Below are 21,334 nucleotides of genomic sequence, written 5' to 3'. Positions count from 1 at the left end.
GGGTGGATGACTCATGTCAGTTGGCTTCAGTGCCCTTTGGATGTGCCAAAAACCCATGAGCTTCATCAGCAGAAAAAAGCTGACTGGTTGGTTACCTTCCCATTATTCCTTGGGCTGAACATCACAGCAAAAGCTTTCATATTTTAACAGTTTCATCTTTCTTTGTTTTACTCTAAATCCCAGATAACCCAGCAGACGCATTCTTCCTTGGGCTTCCCATTTCCAATAAAATGCAACTGTGCTTATATAACTTCAGAGAGTCAATTTAAAACAAAATATTTAGGATTCATGGCCACTCATGTACCTTGGGTTTGGGGGTGTGTGTGCTAAGATTTATTTTCCAAAGACTTAACCAGGCTTGATGAAACCCTTAAAGCTCAGAGGTATGCAGGACATGCTTCATACCTTACTCACTTTGGCCACAAGCACACAACAAACATGAGGTCAACATGTAATACAAACCTCTGGAGCTCAGGGATGCACAAATCTAAATATTTAGCAGGTTAATAAGTCCAACATTCCATGTCCTGTGTATCCAGGCTCACACTCATCAATCCATCTGATGCTACTGAACCACTATTGCTGCTCAGAGAAGTGAACAGCAACCCAACAGAACCCTGGTGAGAGAGATTCCAGTTCACATTCATCTGCTGCTACAGTAAAAACCAGAGAAATCTGGGCACGGCAAACTCTTCCTTGGGTAGAAACTTCTGAAAGGTTCAACTCTGAAATGCATCAAAATGCACTGAGTGTTTGTTTGGATTATGAGCTTCTTTAGAATAACTCGGTAACAAGTCACTAAAACTACCTTAAAAACCTGTCTGGGCAAACACTGGCACCAGGTCCCTGCAGGCTAAAATTGAAAGACTTTCTTATTTTTTATGTACACAAAGGCCAAAGTTAATTTTCACCTTTAATAAGCTCATGATTCTTTGTTATTTAATACTCTGTAAAAAGGTATTACAGATTATTGCAGTGACTTCCAAAGAAGATGGACAGCCAGGAGGCTGAAAACACAATATCATATACAGTATGTAGTCATTGATACTACCTACTACAGCATGAAGAAAAATACTTTTTAAATAAACAGTATTTAACTGAAAACATAGAAATGGAGTTTTCATTCTTATAGTATGGTTACATAGCTATATTCCAAGAATAACATTTTAAAAAATGCTAGATCTTGAAAGGCCATAGATAAAAAGAGACATGATGAGGATGAACCAGTTTTGCCCAGAAAAGCTATAATGAGCACACTGCACAGTTTTTCAGCAAATCCTAGTTTTACCAAGCTTCAAGAGGCAAAAGCCTGAAATGTAAAAGCTCCCAAGTTGTCTAGCTAGTCCTCTTGTCTTGCTCTGGCAGGCCCAGTGACCCACACTCCTTGCAGAGAGAGTGTCACAACTGATCTTGGCCGACACGGATCCCATCTGGAAGAGACGTTCGGGTCCTTACGACGCCAGCCCCAATAAAAAGCCTCCAACAAAGCCACTGGACACCACGATGTTCTGTTTGATAAATTCTGTTGACTGAGAAGAAAAGTGATATTCATAAAGTTAATTGTGTCTGACATTATTATTTTATACATATCACAACTTCCTGGAAACAAAAACACTAAACTTGTGGAGAAGGGTGCAGTGGGAAGAGATGTGTCTAAAGCCATATAAAAATAGGTGGCACCAACGTAATGCAAACTGACTCTCAGCTGTCTTTAAGAATATTTTTAAAATACAGTGAACCTTAAAAAAGTCAAAACACAGAGGAATTATTACAGCATTTTCATGCCAATACCACTCTTGTTTTGATTAAAACAAGACATGTTTTACAAACTACCATGTCAAAAAAAGCACGAGCACCACCATGACTTCAATTGTGATCACGTGATAATTCTTTAAAAGAAAAAATACTGCTTTTTGGTAGATCATTGGAAAAGAAATACACTCCATTATGAGCCAGCTTCCTAACAACTTAATCCTAGAAATAAAACCCACTTATGTATGATGACATGGGTGTAGAGTATTTCATGAAGCAGCAGCACAGAGTATAACACCTTTTATCAAATGTGACATTTCATAAATCACCTGCTTCAAACACTCCAGATTGGCAACTAACACAAAGTTACAAGAAAGTCATGTAATCTGAGAGGAAAAAAGAAAACAAAGGAAAACAAAAAACCCCATCCTATTCCACCCATTTCTACAGGGCAGTAGTGAAGGAGAGGTTAAGCTATTTGAGGCACAGAAGCAGCAAGAAAACCCTCAATCTTGAACTTTCAGTTCATATTCACATTAAAATTTAAGGTAATTTTTTATCAATCGATATGCAACTCCATACAGGTTAAACCTGAGATGTCAAAACTCATTAATTACAGAAGAGCAGTGTGGCTGCTTTTTCACTGTCTGCAGCACATTCCCAGTCAGGATTCTCAGTTATTCAGAATGAAACTTAGATTGCATGTACGGAACGTGAAAAAAATGTAAAAACAGGCACTAAAAACCCCCAAACAACCACAAAATTGATTACATGGAAGTCTTCAAATGACAGGGTGAAACAGCCCCAGTGACACTGATCAGTATCACAACTACCTCTTCTCAACATAGCAGGCAACTGGCAGATTCTGCAGACAGATATTCTCCAAAATGTATAAAAGTGAGATAAAATCACAACTCCTGTTACAAAGTAGCTACAGCTTTTCTGCAAAAAAGTCATTCTTGTCCAGACAAGCAATTCTACTATCAGCAGTCTAAAAAGATTTGGGTTTTGTCTTTGTAGTTACCATGTTTTACCCACACCATCCTGAACTTTTAGCATGTCATGACCTTACTGGCTTTGTCACCTGCCAAGAACAAATTTGTGTGCCATTTTTAACAGTGACCAAACCAGAAAGCTGACTGAATAAAAGACAGCACAATCTGATAACTTTAAATTATAAAGCCAAACTATTTTTGATGTGTTCCAGGTTTGCATCTACATTTCCAACTCATTATCACCTGCAGTGGAAGGTAAGAAAACCTGATGGGTAAAAAAGAGTTTATCACCTTTAACTCACCTCTTCAATTAGAGTGTTGATTTCAGGAGCTGCCTTATTTGCACGCTTTTTTAACTGTTTTTTTGCTTTGTTTACATCTTTTTCAACTCTCTTCCAGTCAACTTGTACATATCCACTATGACTAGCAATCTAGGGAAATAAAAGCAGTTAGTACAGCTGCAATTCACATTTCATGAGTCAAAATACATTGTCTTGGTGCCTATAAAATTGTTTTTATTTTTACTTATTACAGATACAGGAAAAGACATTCTTCCAATTTCAGCAGGTTCTCTGCCTCCAACCTCTTCCTCAGTGACAGCAGCTCAAATTAGAACAAGCAGTGGCAAAGTTCAGTAGACGCTTGTTAATTTTACCAGTTCTCTGTTTTTTAGTTATAAAAGCTGTGCAATGTTTTTCCTTCAGCATTTACTGTAACTTTACTTGTAAGAAAAATACATTCATAGGAGAACAATGAAGAAACTCTTTTGTTTCAGCTTCTTTCAGAATTGTAGAATTCTGATTTGTGAGGGTATCTGGGGCTAATCAAAATGATCATTAGAAACACTGAAAACTCTTTGTTTTATCCTACCCAATTTAAACTGTCCAACAAAAAAAAAAAAAAAGTATTCATTACAAGAGAATTCTCACCCTTCTTACAAAACAAAACCATTAAGTAGAAAAATAACACAGCCTGAGAACAGCACAAGTTCTGTAAAATCAGAAAAATTAATACGTTTGAGGAGACTGGTTCATACCAATTTACACACAAACTTCCAAATTTTTTAGCATGTCTAACCATCTTCCCAAACCTTTGTCTTATTTCTGTTACTAATATTTGAGTGGTGCATGTTCTAGAAAACAGTTAAACAACCCATCATTTGGGGGAAAAAAAGAGAAAAAATCAAAACTAAGGATTACTGGTTATTTTAACTGTTAAGACAAATAGCTATAAACCACTAAACTTTCATACAAATGACTGTTATACAAAAACTCTTTGTAAAGTGTGAGATTTCTCAGGTACTTCTTAAGGTCACATGTGGGTGGGAAATCCATCCAATTTACCTACCAGCCTTCTATGCAAACTGTCCAGTTGGTAAACATAAGTCACAGATAATGAACTTCTGTGGAATAGGTATTTAAATATACAATTTATTACGTTCAGCCTAAATACACAATTTGTTATGTTTAGTTTCATATCACTTACAGGCTCTGAAGTTTGACTTTCACATGGATCTTTCCACCAAATAACTGAAATTAGACCATCTAGCTTGTACTACAACTGCCACAGTATCTAAGCAACCTATTTCACCACAAACTGAGGATTTCATAATCTAGAAAAAAGATAAAATTAAACAAGTGTCAGACAGATTTTGTCTGAATTCAAAACAAAACTTCTAGAAGCTCACCTCTGCAACAAAGTCAACTTCAGTTTCCACCTTTGCGTAATTAAATAAAACAATTCACTGGACAAATTCAAAATGAAATTACTATATTTTAAACTCTCTTTTACTTCATGCCTCTGAATGTAATTAATAACAAATTAATTGACTTTGCCTGTCTACTGTAAAACCATTTATTCACATGGGCACTAGTGCCAGGCAGGGACAGCTCATTAAGGGCTGTCTGTACAGTATGAAAGCAGGAAACCTGTTTGAAAACTGTACTGGTTGCACATCCAGTCAGTGGATGACATATCAGGAAAAGAAAAACAGCTGCACATTGTGGCAATTGTTATTTTACGAATTTAACATGACCACAAGAATTTAAAAAAGGCCCCGGCATTGAATTGGTGCCTTTTCACTCATACAACTGAAAATTAAATGTGACTGATCTACTCAGTCCAACACAATGTAAGAAATGCTAATGTATCTGCTTGCTTGTAAAATGCAAATGGCTCTTGGAAGAAACATTTCATTAAGACAACTTTAATTAGCTCAGTTATCCAGAGAGCACAAAGATGAGGCAGAAGTTTTTAATTAAGATCTGTTTGTAACTACTGCAGAGCTTACACTTGTATCAAAACCAGACATCCTTTCTCCCTGAACTTTGTAGCCCTGAAATAAGAGATCCCAAATTCTTCTTATTGAGTGTTTATGAAATAAGCAAGAGAGGGTAATGTTTTGAATATAAATTTTTTTAACTGAGAAGAAAAAAACCCTGTACTTTGGCAGTGACAGAACCTGTGTCATATCTACTTTGGCTGCAACCCCACTAATTACATAATTTCATATATAAGTGCAGAAATAATACCCCTGAACTCAAATGCTGAAAAAACAGACTTCAATTTTTAGACTCCAATGTACCATAAAAATATACTTGCTTATAACAGTAAATTTACAGAAATGCAAATTCTGAAAGTTTACTGTTTTTTTAAACTCATGCCCTACAAAAACCAAGTAAAATAACAAGTAATATAAGTAATAAATCCATACTTGGATATATTAAGGAGTCATATAGGTCTATATATATTAATTGCACATATTATTAAAGAGACCTATGGGGGAGTGGATTTTAGGTTATACAGCAATCTCTCTATATCTGATAATGGAATAGCACATATGTTATATACTTATCTATATATCTCATAGCTCATTATTTGCTCAAGACCTTCCAAAAGTGTTGAAAAAATAACAGATTTTTTTCAAAAAGGCAGTTGAAGAAATACATCAGTGAAGGAACACTACGAATGTGTTACCTTTCTTGACATTAATCAAGGAAAACTGAGAATCTTCAAGAGCAGACCTCATTTTGGGGGTGATACTGGAGAGGCATGTAGGTACTTTGTTATTGTGAAACATTAACATGAATAATGAGCAGAAAAATGTTTTGGAGCAAAAAATCTGTACAGCAAGATAGGACAAAAGAGTTTTAATTTCCTTAAGGCAAAATGTCTCACACTAAAAGAGCCCCAGCAATGCCAAAGGCACAGGTGAGCTCAGCTGCAGGGCACAGAACCCACAGGCACTTTGAGGTATTATCTGCTGTTTAGGAAGGGACAACCCCCAGTTTCCACAACAGATCTGACAAGTCTCTAAGCTCAACACACACTGACAAGGAGGGACTGAGAAGTGACACAAGACTTTGTGTAAGAGTTGAACTGCAGAGGTTGTACCCTCAGCCACCACCTGCAGGCACGGCTCCACTGTCCCCACTGCCAGCACTGCAGGCTACAGAGGCACAGACGCTCTGTCCCTCCATGTCAGAACCTGCCACAAACTTGGCACTTCTCTATCAGGCCAACTCCCAGCTCCCATTTGCTTTGGCTGTTCCACTGAATATTCCCTCTAAGTGTGCACACATCAACTGTGGGATATTCAACACAAAATTGAATCCAACATCTCCTCACTAAACCCCCAGCCCCAGAAGCAGGTTGGTCTCTCCCTGGGAATGTCACTGGATGCCACACTGGGTTGGAATGCCATGGTCCTTAAGGTCCCTTCCAACCCAACCCATGCTATGATTCCTTGATCATCATGGTGCACTAGCAACAAACCCCTGTACAAGATAAAGCCAAGGACATCTCAGAGTTTATTTTGTTTCTTGTGTTGTTTTCACATATTTACCTTTCCTAAATTAGAACATAATTTAATGAAGAATTCAATTTAATTCATCAATGGCATATTAATGGGATGAGGAAAAATGTGTAAGTGAAAGCACAAATAACTGAATAAGAATCTAATTTCATTATTAAGTAATAGACAACACAGAAAAGAAAAAGCTGTCATTTGTATGCTCACTGCAGAACAAAAGACAATGAAACTGCTCTTGAGGATACAGGATTTCAAAAATAAAGAGCTATTAGGTGCTTATTAAGAACAATTGTTTTTAACCAATTCATTACGGTAGAACCGAGAGTACATGAGTTCGAACTTCCCTGCTCTTCAGGATTTTAGCAAACTGTGCTGCATAAATGAGAACTTACACAAGGAAAATCCCTTACTTGTTAAGAGAAATGCATTATATATTCCTTAATATAGTGCCTACATATTGCTCTTATACCAGCATACTTGAAGAACTACATCTATTTCACAAAAAAAAGCATAGTTAATAATACAATAAGAATTAATCAAATTAAGGTGTGGAAATATTCACCATAAAGATGTGATAACAGATCCATGATTTTGAAAAACTGTGCAAATTTAATGTAATTTTTATTCTTTTTCTCTAACTACTTTTCGATAATCTGTATTAAGACTGAAGTTCTATATCACTTACAAAAACATGAAAAATCTTTTGCTTCCTGTAAAAACTGACACTGAAGAATGTATTGCTTTTAGTTTCCTTCGACATTTCTTGAGATGAAGTCATCACCCACTGAAGAAAAAAATTTATTTTTTAAATTTTAAGACTGAAATGTTTCACTGAATAGGCTTTAGCCAAGAATCTTGCCTTCTGTAGTTATTATTCTTGTTCTAGCATGTAATTATAATGTCAATATTGCAATCAGCAGTTGAAATGAAATCTGCAACTTCAGAGAAATTTACAGATAAAAAGGAACTTTCTAGTAATGTGCTGAAATACTCTTCTGCCCACTCAGGGGAAGCACTGAACATGTATTCATAGAATCAAGATGTGTGATCTTTAAATGAAAAAATTAAAGACTACAGAAATGCAATTACACCATAGAATTTATGACTCAGCCTTAAAATGCAAAATGTTTTGAATTAAAAGAAAGACTAAGGCATTTACTTCATTTCCTTTCAGGAGAATCTGATCTTACTTAAGATATAGACAATCCAATCAAAATACTTAACTCATATTTCCTCTTGGATAACATTCCTTTTTGGATTCAGTGTAAATGAGATCAACCAAGAAATCAGACACTCAAACACATGGCAAATCTATTGCATGTACAGGAAAGCTCCCCAAACTTCACAGCTCAACAAGCAAAAATGCTGCACAAGTGATGTGTTTTATTCAATTTCCATTCTCCTTTGTCTACAGGTCTCAGCTTTAACCTTTCAGCTTCCTGTAGTCAGGAGTACTGAGGAAGGCACCTGCAGCAATCTGCTGCCTCCATCCTGGGTGCCTCTGACTGGCAGCTCTTCAGTCATATTGATAAAATTATTATCATTCATAGAATTACAACCAATAGCATACAAAACATGGGAAGAGGAAAAACCAAACTAGCCCTCAAATCAGTGGGGACTATGACTATGAAGAAAATATGTGTACTTCACACAACAGCAACATTGCAATGTATTACACAGCAGCAGTTACCACCCCACCCTTCCTGATCAGTGCTTGGCTGCACCAGCCACTATAATCAAAAGAAATAAAAGCAGGATATGCCTTTCAGAAACCCTCCAGGGTGATGCTGGAAAGAAATAATGTATCTTTAACCTCCCCTCTCAAGAAATTGTGTATCATTGAGCCTAAGTAGGCACCAATCTATATCCCCTAGAACAATCTGGGGAAAAATGAGAAGCTCACAGGTATTACGACATGAAAAATGCCAGTGAAATCCTGGCATCTTCAGGACACATGAAATTCTCCTTCACTTAAAGTTTCATTTAATTCAAAGGTTTTTTTGAAATATATCCTCCCCTAATCACACTATCTGATGAAAAATGCAAATGATCATGCCAGATAACATAATTAAAAACTTCTGAACCCGAAAGCCAGCAGAGAGAGGAATGCAATGAAGCTGTCAAAATTCAGCCAGCTTTAGAGATTCAATAGATAAAACATGGCAAGGGGAGAAAACAGAAAAACACAGCTCATACTGGGACCAGAACAAGCTTTCCAGGCAACTGCCAAAGCAGCCTGAAGCTGTGATAAAATTATCAAAGCAATGTAAAACAAACACATTTTAAATTCTCCCTAACCATAGGTTTACAGGCAGTTCCTCTCATCTGGCAACATCGAATCACACACAGTACCTCAGCTTCTGCACAGAAGTTCTCGTCTTACAACAAACTGTTTCACAGGACAGAGAAGATTCTGACTTACCACTGATTTTAGAAATGTCTCCTTTGTACATTTGTACACAATATTCTAGCTCAAATATAAGGTTTTGACTGATAAGACTAAAAAGATGAAGTAGATAAGAAGCCTTCCAAATTAAATGTTACCCAACAGCTGTGCTTTTCCTGTTGTTTAGTAAATAACATTTGCCAACTTATAAAGCATGAAATGCTACATACTTGAAGCAGAAGAAAGCCACCTCCTACTGCAGTTGCTGCAAGCTTTCCGACTTTCTGGAACAAAAATCCCGCACACCTTAGGGGAACAAAACAACAAAAAAAAAACCAGTCTAATGAAGTTTTCTGCTGAACAATGCCACACTACACAATTCCTGACTACAACTATTACCATTATTTCATTTAAAAAGCAAATGTATCATTTCATATTTACAAATTTAAAAATCAAGGCTATTTAATGCAAGAAACATTAAATTAACAACGTTTAAAACAAGACAGTGTGAGTAATGGTCGCTTGTTCCTGGCTGTCTGATGGCCCCTTTAAAGTAACCTTGAGATCCCTAGATCTTGCTGCTATTAAACTTAGCATGTTAATAAAGCACAACATAATTACATAACAGAGCTACTAGAACTGTTCCCAAGTGGAATGTAAATACATTAAACCATAATTTATATTAACTACACAACTCATAACTGAAAGATCTCAGTAAAAAGCAGCACATCCCTATCACAAGAGTTAAACTCAGCGAGGGCACTCTGCTGGGACATGGTGTTAAGTCTATTTTTAATGGATCAAGGCAACCAGAAAATTACCTTGTTGTCAGTCTCCAAACCCTCCCTCATCAAAGAGAGAACAGCACAGATATTGATATTACAGAACAATGATAAGGCAGGAAGGGCCTCTGGAGGTCACCTGGGCCAGTCACCTTCCCAAAACTGCTGCAGAGCCCAATCCAATCTCGAAGCTGGATCAGGCTGCCAAGAGCCCTGGCTCAGACATGAGTTTCCAAGGCTGATGCTTCCACAACTTCCCTGGGCAATTCCAGTGTGTCTAAACACTGGCCCACACACAGAGGGGAATTTTTTCCCGCTGCATATAAATAGTGAATTCTTATTTATATACATCAGTAGGCACCCAGAGAGATCTGCATCTACAGATACTGAAATGTGCATTTTCCAGATCATTCAATAAGCCAGTTTTTATGGATGCCAGATTAACTATTCCCTAGAAACATCTGAGTTTACACGTACACATACAACTTTTAAAAGTAATTTTAAGGCGACAGAAGCAAATAAAAAACTCTGACTGAAAGCTAAACCCACTCCACAAAGCTGTACTGAGCCTGGGTACAATAATTTCATTTTTAGTCTATTTCATCTTCCAGTTCTTGCATAATCCCTCTTTAAAAGTCACTGTGCTACCATAATGGTGTTTTTCAATGAATTTACAGTTTTTCTGTGTACTGGAATAGACAAATACCATTCAAATACCTCTGACAAATAACAAATATCTTGACACGGCTGCTCAGGCTGTGACCACATTTTCCAGTTTAAGTTCTCATCTTTACTGTCTAGCTTTCACCATGAATTATTCTAGCATAACTAGGCTACGTATCAGTTAACATCAGAGTGAATTTCCTCAACATGGCTGCCGCTCAATTTAAAAGAAAAAACAGTCTCCAGGAAATAGGGCTCTTAATTAAAAGTACGTTTTGCCATCCTTTCTTCTTCCCTTCATTTCTTTTACCTGTAAATATGTCTCAGCCATAATACAAGTTTCTAAATCTAGACTAGAAAGGAAACAAGCTTTTCCATACAAAGTAAAAGCTACATGCAGTAATTTTCCATTTATTTCTTGTCATTTTAGAGATCTGACATTTTCCCAAATCCTTTCCACAGTAACTAGAATGAGTTCCCTTGGATAACTGATGTTTCACCACTATTAAAAAGCACTTCATAATGATGAGTCAGAGTAACAAGCTAAAATTGTTCACACATGAATAATCTTGATCAATGCTAAAGGAAATCCCATTAAACATATATTTATCTGCTTCAAATACCCTGGGAAATGGATCTTCTAACAAAGTAAAAGGTCTAGGTCAGTTATGGAAAGGGAAGCTCCCTCACCAGCCAGTCACACCTCCCATCACAATCTGTGTGGCTACAGAGTATTTTTCTACAATTGGTCCTGAATTCCGGCCAAACAAGCGGTTCCACCAATGGTGACGTCGAGCATATTCTGTTAAATCCAGCACTTCGTAGGAATCATCGTCACTGTCACGGTCTGAAATAAAAAAAGCAATTTTAAAACATGTTATTTTCTCAGTTATAGTGTAAATTAACAAGCTATGTGAAAACCCCAGACCCAGTTTGGGTATTAACTGCGTAATCCAATGGTTTAAATTGTAGTGGACAAGCTATGGTCCAGCAGCTCCCAGAACAAAGGATTTTGGGATTCTATGCCACCACCAAGGTAAGGTGTAGAAGGCTATAGCAGTGCTATAATCAATAAAATCCATGCCTGGCACTACAAAGGTGAACAAGAATCAAGTACAGGAACCAAGAAGCATCAGATGAAACTACCAGTTAGCTCATTCACCACAAACAGAAAAAAAACAACAAAAACCAAAGGGACAGACCAACACTTGGAAAGATTAAGAACTTCTGGCCCAGTTCTTTCCTCGGAGGACCAGGCATCAGCATTTGCCAGGAAGCAACTTCTGTTCCTTTTCCACAAGTGAAATAGATGACACTGGGACTTCAGTTAAGTTCCATGTTTGCAGGAGAATCCTGTCAATGTTTTTAAAAACAGGCATCCTACAACTTCAAATTAAGAGATCCTCAACACTGTGTATACTCAAACATCAGAGGAAAGAGATGGGTCTAGATTTATAAAGAAAAATATTTTTAAAGAGTATCACATTCTGTGACATACCCACATGAACTGAAGTGCACTTTGTTTAAATATATTTAAGGTTAAATCTAAATTCAGCTGCATGGGTGGGACATTCCAGAAGAAGTTATATTATTACCTAGAACTGTTACCCAGAATTAAAGTAAGTCTGTAGATATACACATTTTATTAGAATTTTGACAGCTTTTTAACTTGTACTATCAGTATGGGTAAAATCTTCAAAGACTGCAAGAAGTACATATATATAGGTGTGCATTATTTCCCTTTATTACCACATGTTCTTGAGTACTAAATAGTGAGATCCATAATGCTGAAAAGTTGTTATTGAATGTTCTTTCTTTGCGGTATTGAGGACAACATGTTTAACTTCTTTAAATGGAGAATATTAAAACACTGTCATGAACAGTCACATTAATTCCGCCCTTAAATTATTATTATTTCAACCAAAACTCGTGTACACAAGCATAACACGTTCAGTGGCAAATAACACTGCCAGAGCGTTTTCTACTGATCAAAAACACTCCTGCATGCGACAAATGATGTTCCGGACATTCCCCAAGCACATGGAACTGTGCCAGTGCCGACAGGCGCCGCACGACGAGGCCACAGCGATGCCCGGGCAGCCCCGCACGGTGAAGGATGCGGCGGCCTCGGGGGCTGCAGGCTCCTGGCTCCGGGCCCGCATCCCCCCGGCACCTCCGGCCGCGCGGCCCCGCGCTCCGGGAGGGCTCGGCCGGCACTCAATCTGTCTGCGGGCCTGGCTAGAAGGGGTTCCGGTGGTTAAATCCCGGGAATGAGCTTTATCCCGGGTGATGCCAGGAGGGCCGGGGCCGATGCGCCGGGCCGCGCGGTGGCGGGGGGACACGCAACGGACTGGGGAGGCGCAGAGCCCGGGCCATCCCTCCCCGCCCCCGGGACGCAGCGCGGGCAGCGGGAGGGGGCTGCCCGCCGCCCCCGAGAGGAGGAAGGGCGCCCGCCGCACCGCCTCCTCCCCGCTCCCGTCGGGAAGGGGCCAGCACTGACCTGAGGCGGAGCGGGGCCGCCGCGCCGCCATGTTGGCCGGTGCCGAGGCGGCGAGCGGCCTCCCCGCGGCGCCCCCAGCGGCCGCTCGCGCCCCGCCCCGCCGCGGTGCCGCCCCCTCGCGGCCGCTCCACGCATGCGCCTCCCGCACCCCCCGGGTGTCCCTGAGCGGGGAGCTGAGGGCAGGGGGAGCTGAGGGAAGGGGGAGCTGAGGGGAAGCGGAGCTGAGGGGAAGCGGAGCTGAGGGCAGGGGGAGCTGAGGGCAGGGGGAGCTGAGGGGAAGCGGAGCTGAGGGCAGGGGGAGCTGAGGGAAGGGGGAGCTGAGGGAAGGGGGAGCTGAGGGAAGGGGGAGCTGAGGGGAAGCGGAGCTGAGGGAAGAGGGAGCTGAGGGGAAGCGGAGCTGAGGGAAGAGGGAGCTGAGGGGAAGCGGAGCTGAGGGAAGAGGGAGCTGAGGGGAAGCGGAGCTGAGGGCAGGGGGAGCTGAGGGAAGGGGGAGCTGAGGGAAGGGGGAGCTGAGGGGAAGCGGAGCTGAGGGCAGGGGGAGCTGAGGGAAGGGGAGCTGAGGGAAGGGGGAGCTGAGGGAAGGGGGAGCTGAGGGAAGGGGGAGCTGAGGGGAAGCGGAGCTGAGGGGAAGCGGAGCTGAGGGCAGGGGGAGCTGAGGGAAGGGGAGCTGAGGGAAGGGGAGCTGAGGGAAGGGGGAGCTGAGGGGAAGCGGAGCTGAGGGAAGGGGGAGCTGAGGGAAGGGGGAGCTGAGGGAAGGGGGAGCTGAGGGGAAGCGGAGCTGAGGGGGAGCGGCGCTTGGTGCGCCTTTGGGAATCGGGGACTATCCCGAGCTGGAAGGGACCTGCGAGGATCAGCGAATCCAGCTGGCTGCCCTGCGCAGGACACCGCAAGAATCCCACCATGTGGCTGAGAGTTATCCCAACGCTTCTTGAGCTCTGCCAGGCTGGTGCTGTGACCACTGCCCTGGGGAGCCTGTTCAGTGCCCAACCACCCTCTGGGGGAAGAACCTTTTCCTAACATCCAACCTAAACCTGCCCTGACACAACTCCAGGCCATTCCCTTGGGTCCTGTCACTGTCACCACAGCAGAGATCAGTGCCTGCCCCTCCTCTGCCCCTCACGAGGAAGCTGTACCTGCAGCGAGGTCTCTCTCCCCTCAGTGTCCTCCAGGCCGAACAGACCAAGCGCCCTCAGCCGCTCCTCACGCGGTTTCCCCTCAAGGCCCTTCACCATCTTCGTTGCCCTCTTTTGGGCTCTCTCCAGCAGTTCAATGTGTTTCTTGTACTGTGGGGCCCAAAACCGCTCACAATTATTCGAGCCTGTGCCGTGAGGCGCTCATTGATGCCAGTGATGGGGGTAAGAACCCCAAAACCTTCCCAATATCTCCAGCTGTGCGTGAGGAACAGAGCAGTGGCTGCAGGCATGGCTGGACAGCAGCTGCGTGCCACGAGCCCCATAAAAATTAATAACCAGAAAAAATCAAACGCAAGGCAAAGTACAAAGATTAAAGCCAATGTGAGCTGTGAAACATTGGAAAAAAATTAATTTGAGCCCTGGTGTCCTCCCTCCTTCAATGCATTGGTGGGGTTTCAATGGGCTAAAAGCCACATAATTGTATTTTATTGCTTTTTTTCTTAATTGTGAGCCATAACATAGAGGTGGCTGACACAGTAAGTGCACCTTTAGGAGCGTTATCACAATATGAATGAAGAAAGCATCAATTAACATAATTTATAAATAATAAAATTGAAAACAAATTATTTAAAAGTGTTTACAGCTTCTCACTTGGACTGTTACACTGCCAATACACAAGACAGGCAATTATAATGGAAAAAATCCACTGTTCCCTATGTCATAAAGTTATTTTTATGGAATAAGCATTTTGGATTTTAATTAAACCCCTTAATTACACCAGCCTTTACAGACATACCAAAAGAGGGGAGAACATATCTTCCACAAGAAAGTCCTTCTGTAGTCTGCTCTGAAACTGAAATTAGCATATAAAACTTGAAATTAGTGTATAAAGTGGTTGTTTGCTTATTAAATGATTGTTATTACAAACACTTGCCATTGTGATAATTAGGCGACAGCATGCCAGACAGAACTAGTAATATATTGCTTTCTCTAAGATTTTCAACAGATACATTCCTATAAGGAACACAGATTTGTCTCTTATGATTTGTTTTGACAAACACTGTGCATCTTGGGAATTTTCTTGCTTAAGCATAAAACTGGTGGGTTTGGTATTCTCTTCCCAATCAGTAAAAAAGTGCTTGTTGACATTTCCCAGTCAGATGCCAGTAAGGTAAAGGAGGTGACCAGAGAGTTTTGCTCAGGTTGTGTGAGCCTGGCTATTTTTGTACCTTTTGTAGCTTGAATTCTTAATATTTGGCTTCCCTATTTTTAACTTCGATCAGTTAAAAAATAGCAGCACTTCTCAGATGACTTTCCCCGTGTCTGTACAAACAATTATATTAATTTCCTTTCAGAACAGGGAGGTTTATATAATTAGCACTTTAAAAAAATTAACATTAGAAGCTGCATTGTGTTCTACATGTGACTTCTGTTTGCCTCCTTTTGCACTCCTCTTGCCAAGTCAGGGTGGTGTGACGAGTGGCAGGGAAGGAGTTTAGGAGAGACCCAGGGAAAGGCCTTTTGGCAGGTTTTGGGTTGTGGTGTCTCTGTTCTGGGATCAGGATGCACCCCTTGCCCAACACAGGACATTTCCCAGTGGGTTCCAGTTGGATGGACACCACAGTCGGATGCAGTGGTGCTCCCAGCCCTGGGGCTCAGCCCAGCCTGCCCCTGGTGCTACGAATGAGCCCAGCGTCTGCTCGGGATCTGCAGGCACTGCCTGGGGGATTGACTCAAGGCTTGCACAGAAAATGCCGTCAGGATTGTTCTTGCTTCCAGCAAAATCCATACCCTGTGCAGAGACAGCAAACCTCGTGGCTCCAGAGACTAACTGGGAGAGCTTTTACCAGCCTCACTGCGATGTATAAAATTCCCCAAGCCCATTCAAATCTCTTGCACCCTGGTGCCTCCTTCAAGCTATTCATGGGAGATTCTGACAGATTTTCCAAGGAAACGTAGACAGTTTAAACGCAGGCCACATTTTGGCTTCACCCTTAAAGGTTCTTCAGGAACAAAATGTTTTCCTGTATCATCAGAAGGACTGCACAGAAAAATTGCTCTCTTTGCTCTGTGAGTGCTGCCTACAAGTTCAGGCTGTGCAGCCACCCTCTGTCCTTTTACCTGTGACAAGCAGGTTCACGGACACAGCTTGCAATGGAACATACATGGCACACACATACGTTACAAATAATAAAAAACTCCACAACAAGCAACCAAAACCCCCAAAACCCCCGAAAACCCCAAAAAGCAGAAGAGAGCCCCCCAATCTTCAAGTGCCTGTGTGACTCTAATCCTAGCAGCTTCTTTGCGCTGCTGACCAGAATTCCAAACTGGGACACGCATCCTTTAATTTTTTACCATCTTGCATGATTAATTATAGAAACTAAAGGCAACACACACTGCCAGCCATCTCCACTAGGCCTTACTTGTGAGTGAAACTTGTGTTCTCCACAGGCTTTACCTACTAAATGCAGTCAGAATAACCTGGCAATAAAGATATTGGAGTAAATGGATAATTCCTTTTTAAAAACCTGAGTGGACATGCTGTTATTCCATCTGTTGGCTGGAAAATGGCAGAGAAATGTCTGGGAAGGAATTGGGTTCTAAGTCCATCAAGATCCTGGGCAAGGGCTGTTGTGGAGCAATAACCTGAACTGTTAATGCAGTAGGAGTTCCATGACTTTCTGACAAAGAGCAGTGCAGAGGCAGGCACTGATCTCTTCTCTGTGGTGACCAGGGACAGGACCTGTGGGAATGTCATGAAGTTGCATCAGGGGAGTTTTAGTTTGGATGTCAGGAAATTATTTTTCCCCCAGAGGGTGGTTGGGCACTGGAATAGGCTCCCCAGGGCTGTGGTCACAGCTCCAAGCGTGACAGAGCTCAAGGAGCGTTTGAACAACGCTCTCGGGCACATGGTTGGATTCTTGTGGATGGGCCAGGAGCTGGACTTTGATGATCCTTGTGGGTCCCTTCCAACTCAGGATATTCCATGATTCTGTGATGTTAAAATGAAGATAATCCTCCCTGTAATTATGAAGTTAACAAATACACATCCTTGTGTCTCCTGCCATCTCCATGTGAGATTTTGGTTGGCTTGCTTGTATTGCTTGTCTTCAACCTTCCTTTGTCACTTTTCTTTGTAAAATGTTTGTTGTGAGGTTTAACAAAATTTAATTATGAGAATTTTTTTCTTGTTTGTGGACATCATTAAATTCTGCTTTTCGGTTTTGTAGTACTCCAACTCAATAACAGCCTCCTTTATCTTAGAATCACAGAAAAATTTTGGCTGGAAAAGAGCTTTAACATGATCGAGTGCAACCATAAATCTTAATTCATTTATGCTAATGAAATTTAAGTTATAAATTCCCACCACAATCCATGTATAAGTGGAGGAGAAAGGTGCAGAGAAAGATATGGCTGTTGTCTCCATTAACTAACACGAGTTTAAATAGTCTCTTGCTGAAGAATTCAACTGATACAAAAAGAAAAACCAAGTTTAGTGTACTAGATGTCTAAACAGGTAACAACCAAAGACAGCACCCAGGTAAGGTGCACCACAGCACCTGCATTTCACTTAGTAAACAAAACTGATGGTTAGTGTCAGGTCAGGCTGCAGCAAGACACATTCCCTTGACCCTAGCCTGGAGAAGTAAGGACATAAAAATAAAAAGTTAAGGGGTGGGGGGGGGGGTTTGATCTTTCCTGTTCGTTTTGTTTACTGTATTGTTAATAATGCAAGCTGATTATCCATTAATCTTTTGATCTCAGCTCTGATGAGTTACCAGGCTTGGGCTGCAGCACAGAGCTCGGACCGTGACCTCCTGCTATTGTGTGAATCCCATGCATGCGTTGGGATGGTCGGTGTGCCTTGCCTGTGGAAAAACGCTGGGATCACGCCAGAGGGGAGCCGAGCTTGTGGCAGAGCACTCCTGGGGGGGAGCTGAACTCATCATTCCTTTAGGATCTCCCCTGGAGGCAGCGGGAGGGAGCAGAATGCAGGAGGAGATGACTGCGGTGTCTAAGGAAGGTTCATCTTGCATGGTCAAAATGCTTAATAAAAACTGGAGTGTTCAGCTAAATTTGAGGCTTCGTGTGATTGTCCAGGCAAATAAAGGGCAGCGAGGGGAACTGAATCTTAGAAAGTCTTTCAAGGCTTTGGAAGGTTGTCTTCAATCTGATATAGGTGTCTCTCTGTTGTTATATTCTTGTTTAAAATTTTCTCATATGCAAAGTGACTTTTTTTTAAATGAAGAGGTTCTGCCAAGTCTGTGTTCTTAATTTGATGTTTTCTTGTAAGTAAAACATAAAAGATTTTTAACTATCTGGAGGCAACCTTTTGTTTACTGTATGTCCATATTATAAAATTTCAGAAAGGTGTGCTGACTGTAGAACTGCATTATTTTAGAGGAGTTCTTTAAACAGGTTTTAACTGTGATCGTGAATGTAATGATATATTTTGATTTCAAGTTCTCCTTCAGAGATAAATATCCAATTCCCTTGGTAAATCCTGTAGGTATTCTGGAGTTCTGTGCTACTGTCACTCAAGAACTCGGACAAACCAACAGAGAGAGTGAGAACAGACTGATAGTCTGGCAGTCTGTCTTGCCAAGCAAATGTAAGGAATTACATTTTAGAGGCGCTGCGATGATGAATCAATCATACACACTACTTCCACAGCTAACAGATGTTCCTATTTTCTGTAGCATAAGTGCACATAAACAATGAAAAGAAAAATTAAACTTCTTTGCATGGCTTTTAAAAAGTTAAAGGTAACTGTAATAACTAGGCAGGGCAGATTTACAAAGAATCCACGCTGAAATAGTTGAAGACCCTCCAGAAATACCATCCAAGAGGTGAAGAGCCCAAAGAATTTCAGATTTTCCTGTTTGTGGAGCCCTGCACCAAGAAAGGTTAAAAATCCTAAACTGAAGGGAAACACGGTAATAATGTTTTTCATTTTCTTGCAAGAAACAAAAAGCAATGCAGAACTGTAATGAGTAAACACTACACAGAACACAAAGAGAAAGGATAAGTACTGTGAGTCATCACTGCTGGCAAGGAAAACCTTTGATCTGATGCTGTTGTGCCAGTCACAGGTAGCCTTCACTGAAACACCTGGCTGCTCTCAGGTCACCTCAAGCTTATGAAGAGCCATCCTACAGCTTCTTCTTCTGTGCTGCCTGGTTTTGGCTGGAATAAAACTAAACACATTTCCCCCAGATAACTGAAAACATGCCAAGACAGTCAAACATGAGACTCCCAGAGAACAGGGCTGCCTCCAACTGCCCCGTTCCCCATGGCTGTATCCCCTTCCTAGATGGAGATCTCAAAATAACAGCTCTCTGGGCAAAGGACTGGCTTGCTTTAGTGACCCTAAGATCAGGGGAACTGGATTTGTTTCCATGGGTAATTCTCCTGCAAAGATTGAGGCCCCTGGCAACTGGGGAGACAGCCTGACAAGCTAGAGAGGCATTCCTTATTGTATTTGTGTGCAGTAACAGTAATTCATCACCAAGACTTTCCCTAACTTTACAGAGGAATTGCCAAACAAAATTTAAATAATTTCTTTATAACAAAGCTTGTCTTGAAAGATTGCCCAAAGGGTCAGACTCTCATTCAGTTACCTTTCAAGTATCAATAATAATGAAATAACTGAATCATAGCACTGTTTCCAGTAGCATTGTTAATTTTTCCAGGTTTTAAATACTCAGATCTTGATTTCTCATAAAATACTAATGCAGTTTGACAAAAATTGAAAGCAGCCATTGCCCCTGATAAAACTGTTCAAAGACAGATGACATTCACCTTGTCCTCCTGGTTTTCTCCAGTATTTGTTTCTGTGGAATTATTGTACCCACCGTGACTCATCGCCACTGACCACTTTCAGCACTTACAGTCTCTACAAGGACTTGATAATGATTTTTGCAGAGTGAAAGCTGCACCCTCCTAAAGAAGACCAAGCCCTACTCTGCAGAGCTTTCAGCACATGGCAAGACAGAGGCCGTGCCATCTACTGATGACGTCTGGGACATAGTTTGGAGTTAGACATCTGTAGAAGCAGCAATCCTGACTCTGATTGAACCTGAAAATGGTATGGGTAGGGATTAGAGGAGGAAAACTAGTTTGTCTTCCTGTCATTAACTCAATGAGCAAGACATATAGGCAAGCTTTTGTGCCATACATTTCCTGGCACTGACACCATCTGGCCAATCCCACAGGCTGCAGCAACAGTGACAGAGAGGTAGCAATGGCTCCCATCCAGCCATTGGTGTTTGAATGGTGTTCTCACTGAGTCTCATCCAGAATTCCTCAGAGGAAGAGAAGTGTAGGATATTTGCTTGGTCCACTTGTCCAGCTGGAATCAAAACAAGCATGTAGAGTTCTCTAGTCTGCTCTTGTAGTCACAAACCACAGATTCACTCAGAAGAGGGCAAGCAAAACCAAAAGACCTAAGTGCAGCCGGAGTGACTTCTCAGAGGAATCTCCCCATGTTCATTTTGTTAAATTGTTTCATACTGAGGGCTCTTTCTGGATATTTGCCAGATGGAACATTAGAAACTGTAGCGGTAGGACAAGGAGTAATGGGTTCAGATTGAAAGAGACAAAATTTGGGTTACATATGCAGTGGAACTTCTCTACTGCGAGGCTGGTGAGGCCCTGGCACAGGTTGTCCAGAGAAGTTGTGGATTTCCTGTCCCTGGTAGTGTTCAAGGCCAGGTTGGATGGAGCTCTGAGCAACCTGGTCTAGTGGAAGGTGTCCTTGCTTATGGCAGTGGTTTGGAACTGGGTGATCTTTAAGGTCTCTTCCAACCCAAACCATTGTATGGCAAACCCCATTTGGAACATGGAACCTGTTTGCTCCCTTTTTATTGCACACCAAAGCTTGCCTGGTGTTTTCCAGGGAGCTGTGTGGAGACTGCACTGGCAGCTTTTGACAGCCAACTGCTGACAGCTTCCAGTGCTCAGCCACACAGGAGCTGCACAGGCACAGGTCATGCAGGAGGATTGACCTGAGGTTGCCTGGCAGAGGAGGAGGTTATGGAGAAGTAGTTCTTAGACACAGTCTCCAGCACCTGCATAAAAAGATGCAGAAAGCAGAGAGATGGACATCCCGATCCAAAGGAGAAGGAGAGTCTTTCTGGGCATGCACATTTCTGTATGTTATGTGGGGTAAGATCAGGAGTGACACAGCTCAAAACCTTTCCGTGTCCATTTACCTCAACTTTGCCATTTCTAAAGACATGGATACTTTCAGGGCTGCCCCATGATGAGAAAGCATGGATGCTTTTGTTGCCAGGGTCTTTTCTGTGTC

The 21,334-nt window shown here is 41.6% G+C and overlaps 1 protein-coding gene across 1 annotated transcript; it reads right to left on the bottom strand.

Moving 5' to 3' along the window:
- Positions 1–895: 895 nt before the first annotated feature.
- On the bottom strand, positions 896–13,035 carry FUNDC1 (FUN14 domain containing 1). The gene is made up of 5 exons (XM_068179702.1): positions 12,890–13,035; positions 11,080–11,236; positions 9,175–9,250; positions 3,050–3,178; positions 896–1,529 (listed from the first exon to the last, which is right to left on the bottom strand). The coding sequence occupies exons 1-5, from the start codon at positions 12,918–12,920 to the stop codon at positions 1,452–1,454; spliced, it is 471 nt and encodes a 156-aa protein (XP_068035803.1). The 5' UTR covers positions 12,921–13,035; the 3' UTR covers positions 896–1,451.
- Between the last annotated feature and the right edge of the window lie 8,299 nt (positions 13,036–21,334).

This window comes from Anomalospiza imberbis, chromosome 2 (assembly GCF_031753505.1).
Source record: "Anomalospiza imberbis isolate Cuckoo-Finch-1a 21T00152 chromosome 2, ASM3175350v1, whole genome shotgun sequence".
Lineage (NCBI taxonomy): Eukaryota > Metazoa > Chordata > Aves > Passeriformes > Viduidae > Anomalospiza > Anomalospiza imberbis.
This window is presented reverse-complemented; position numbering and strand designations above follow the sequence as displayed.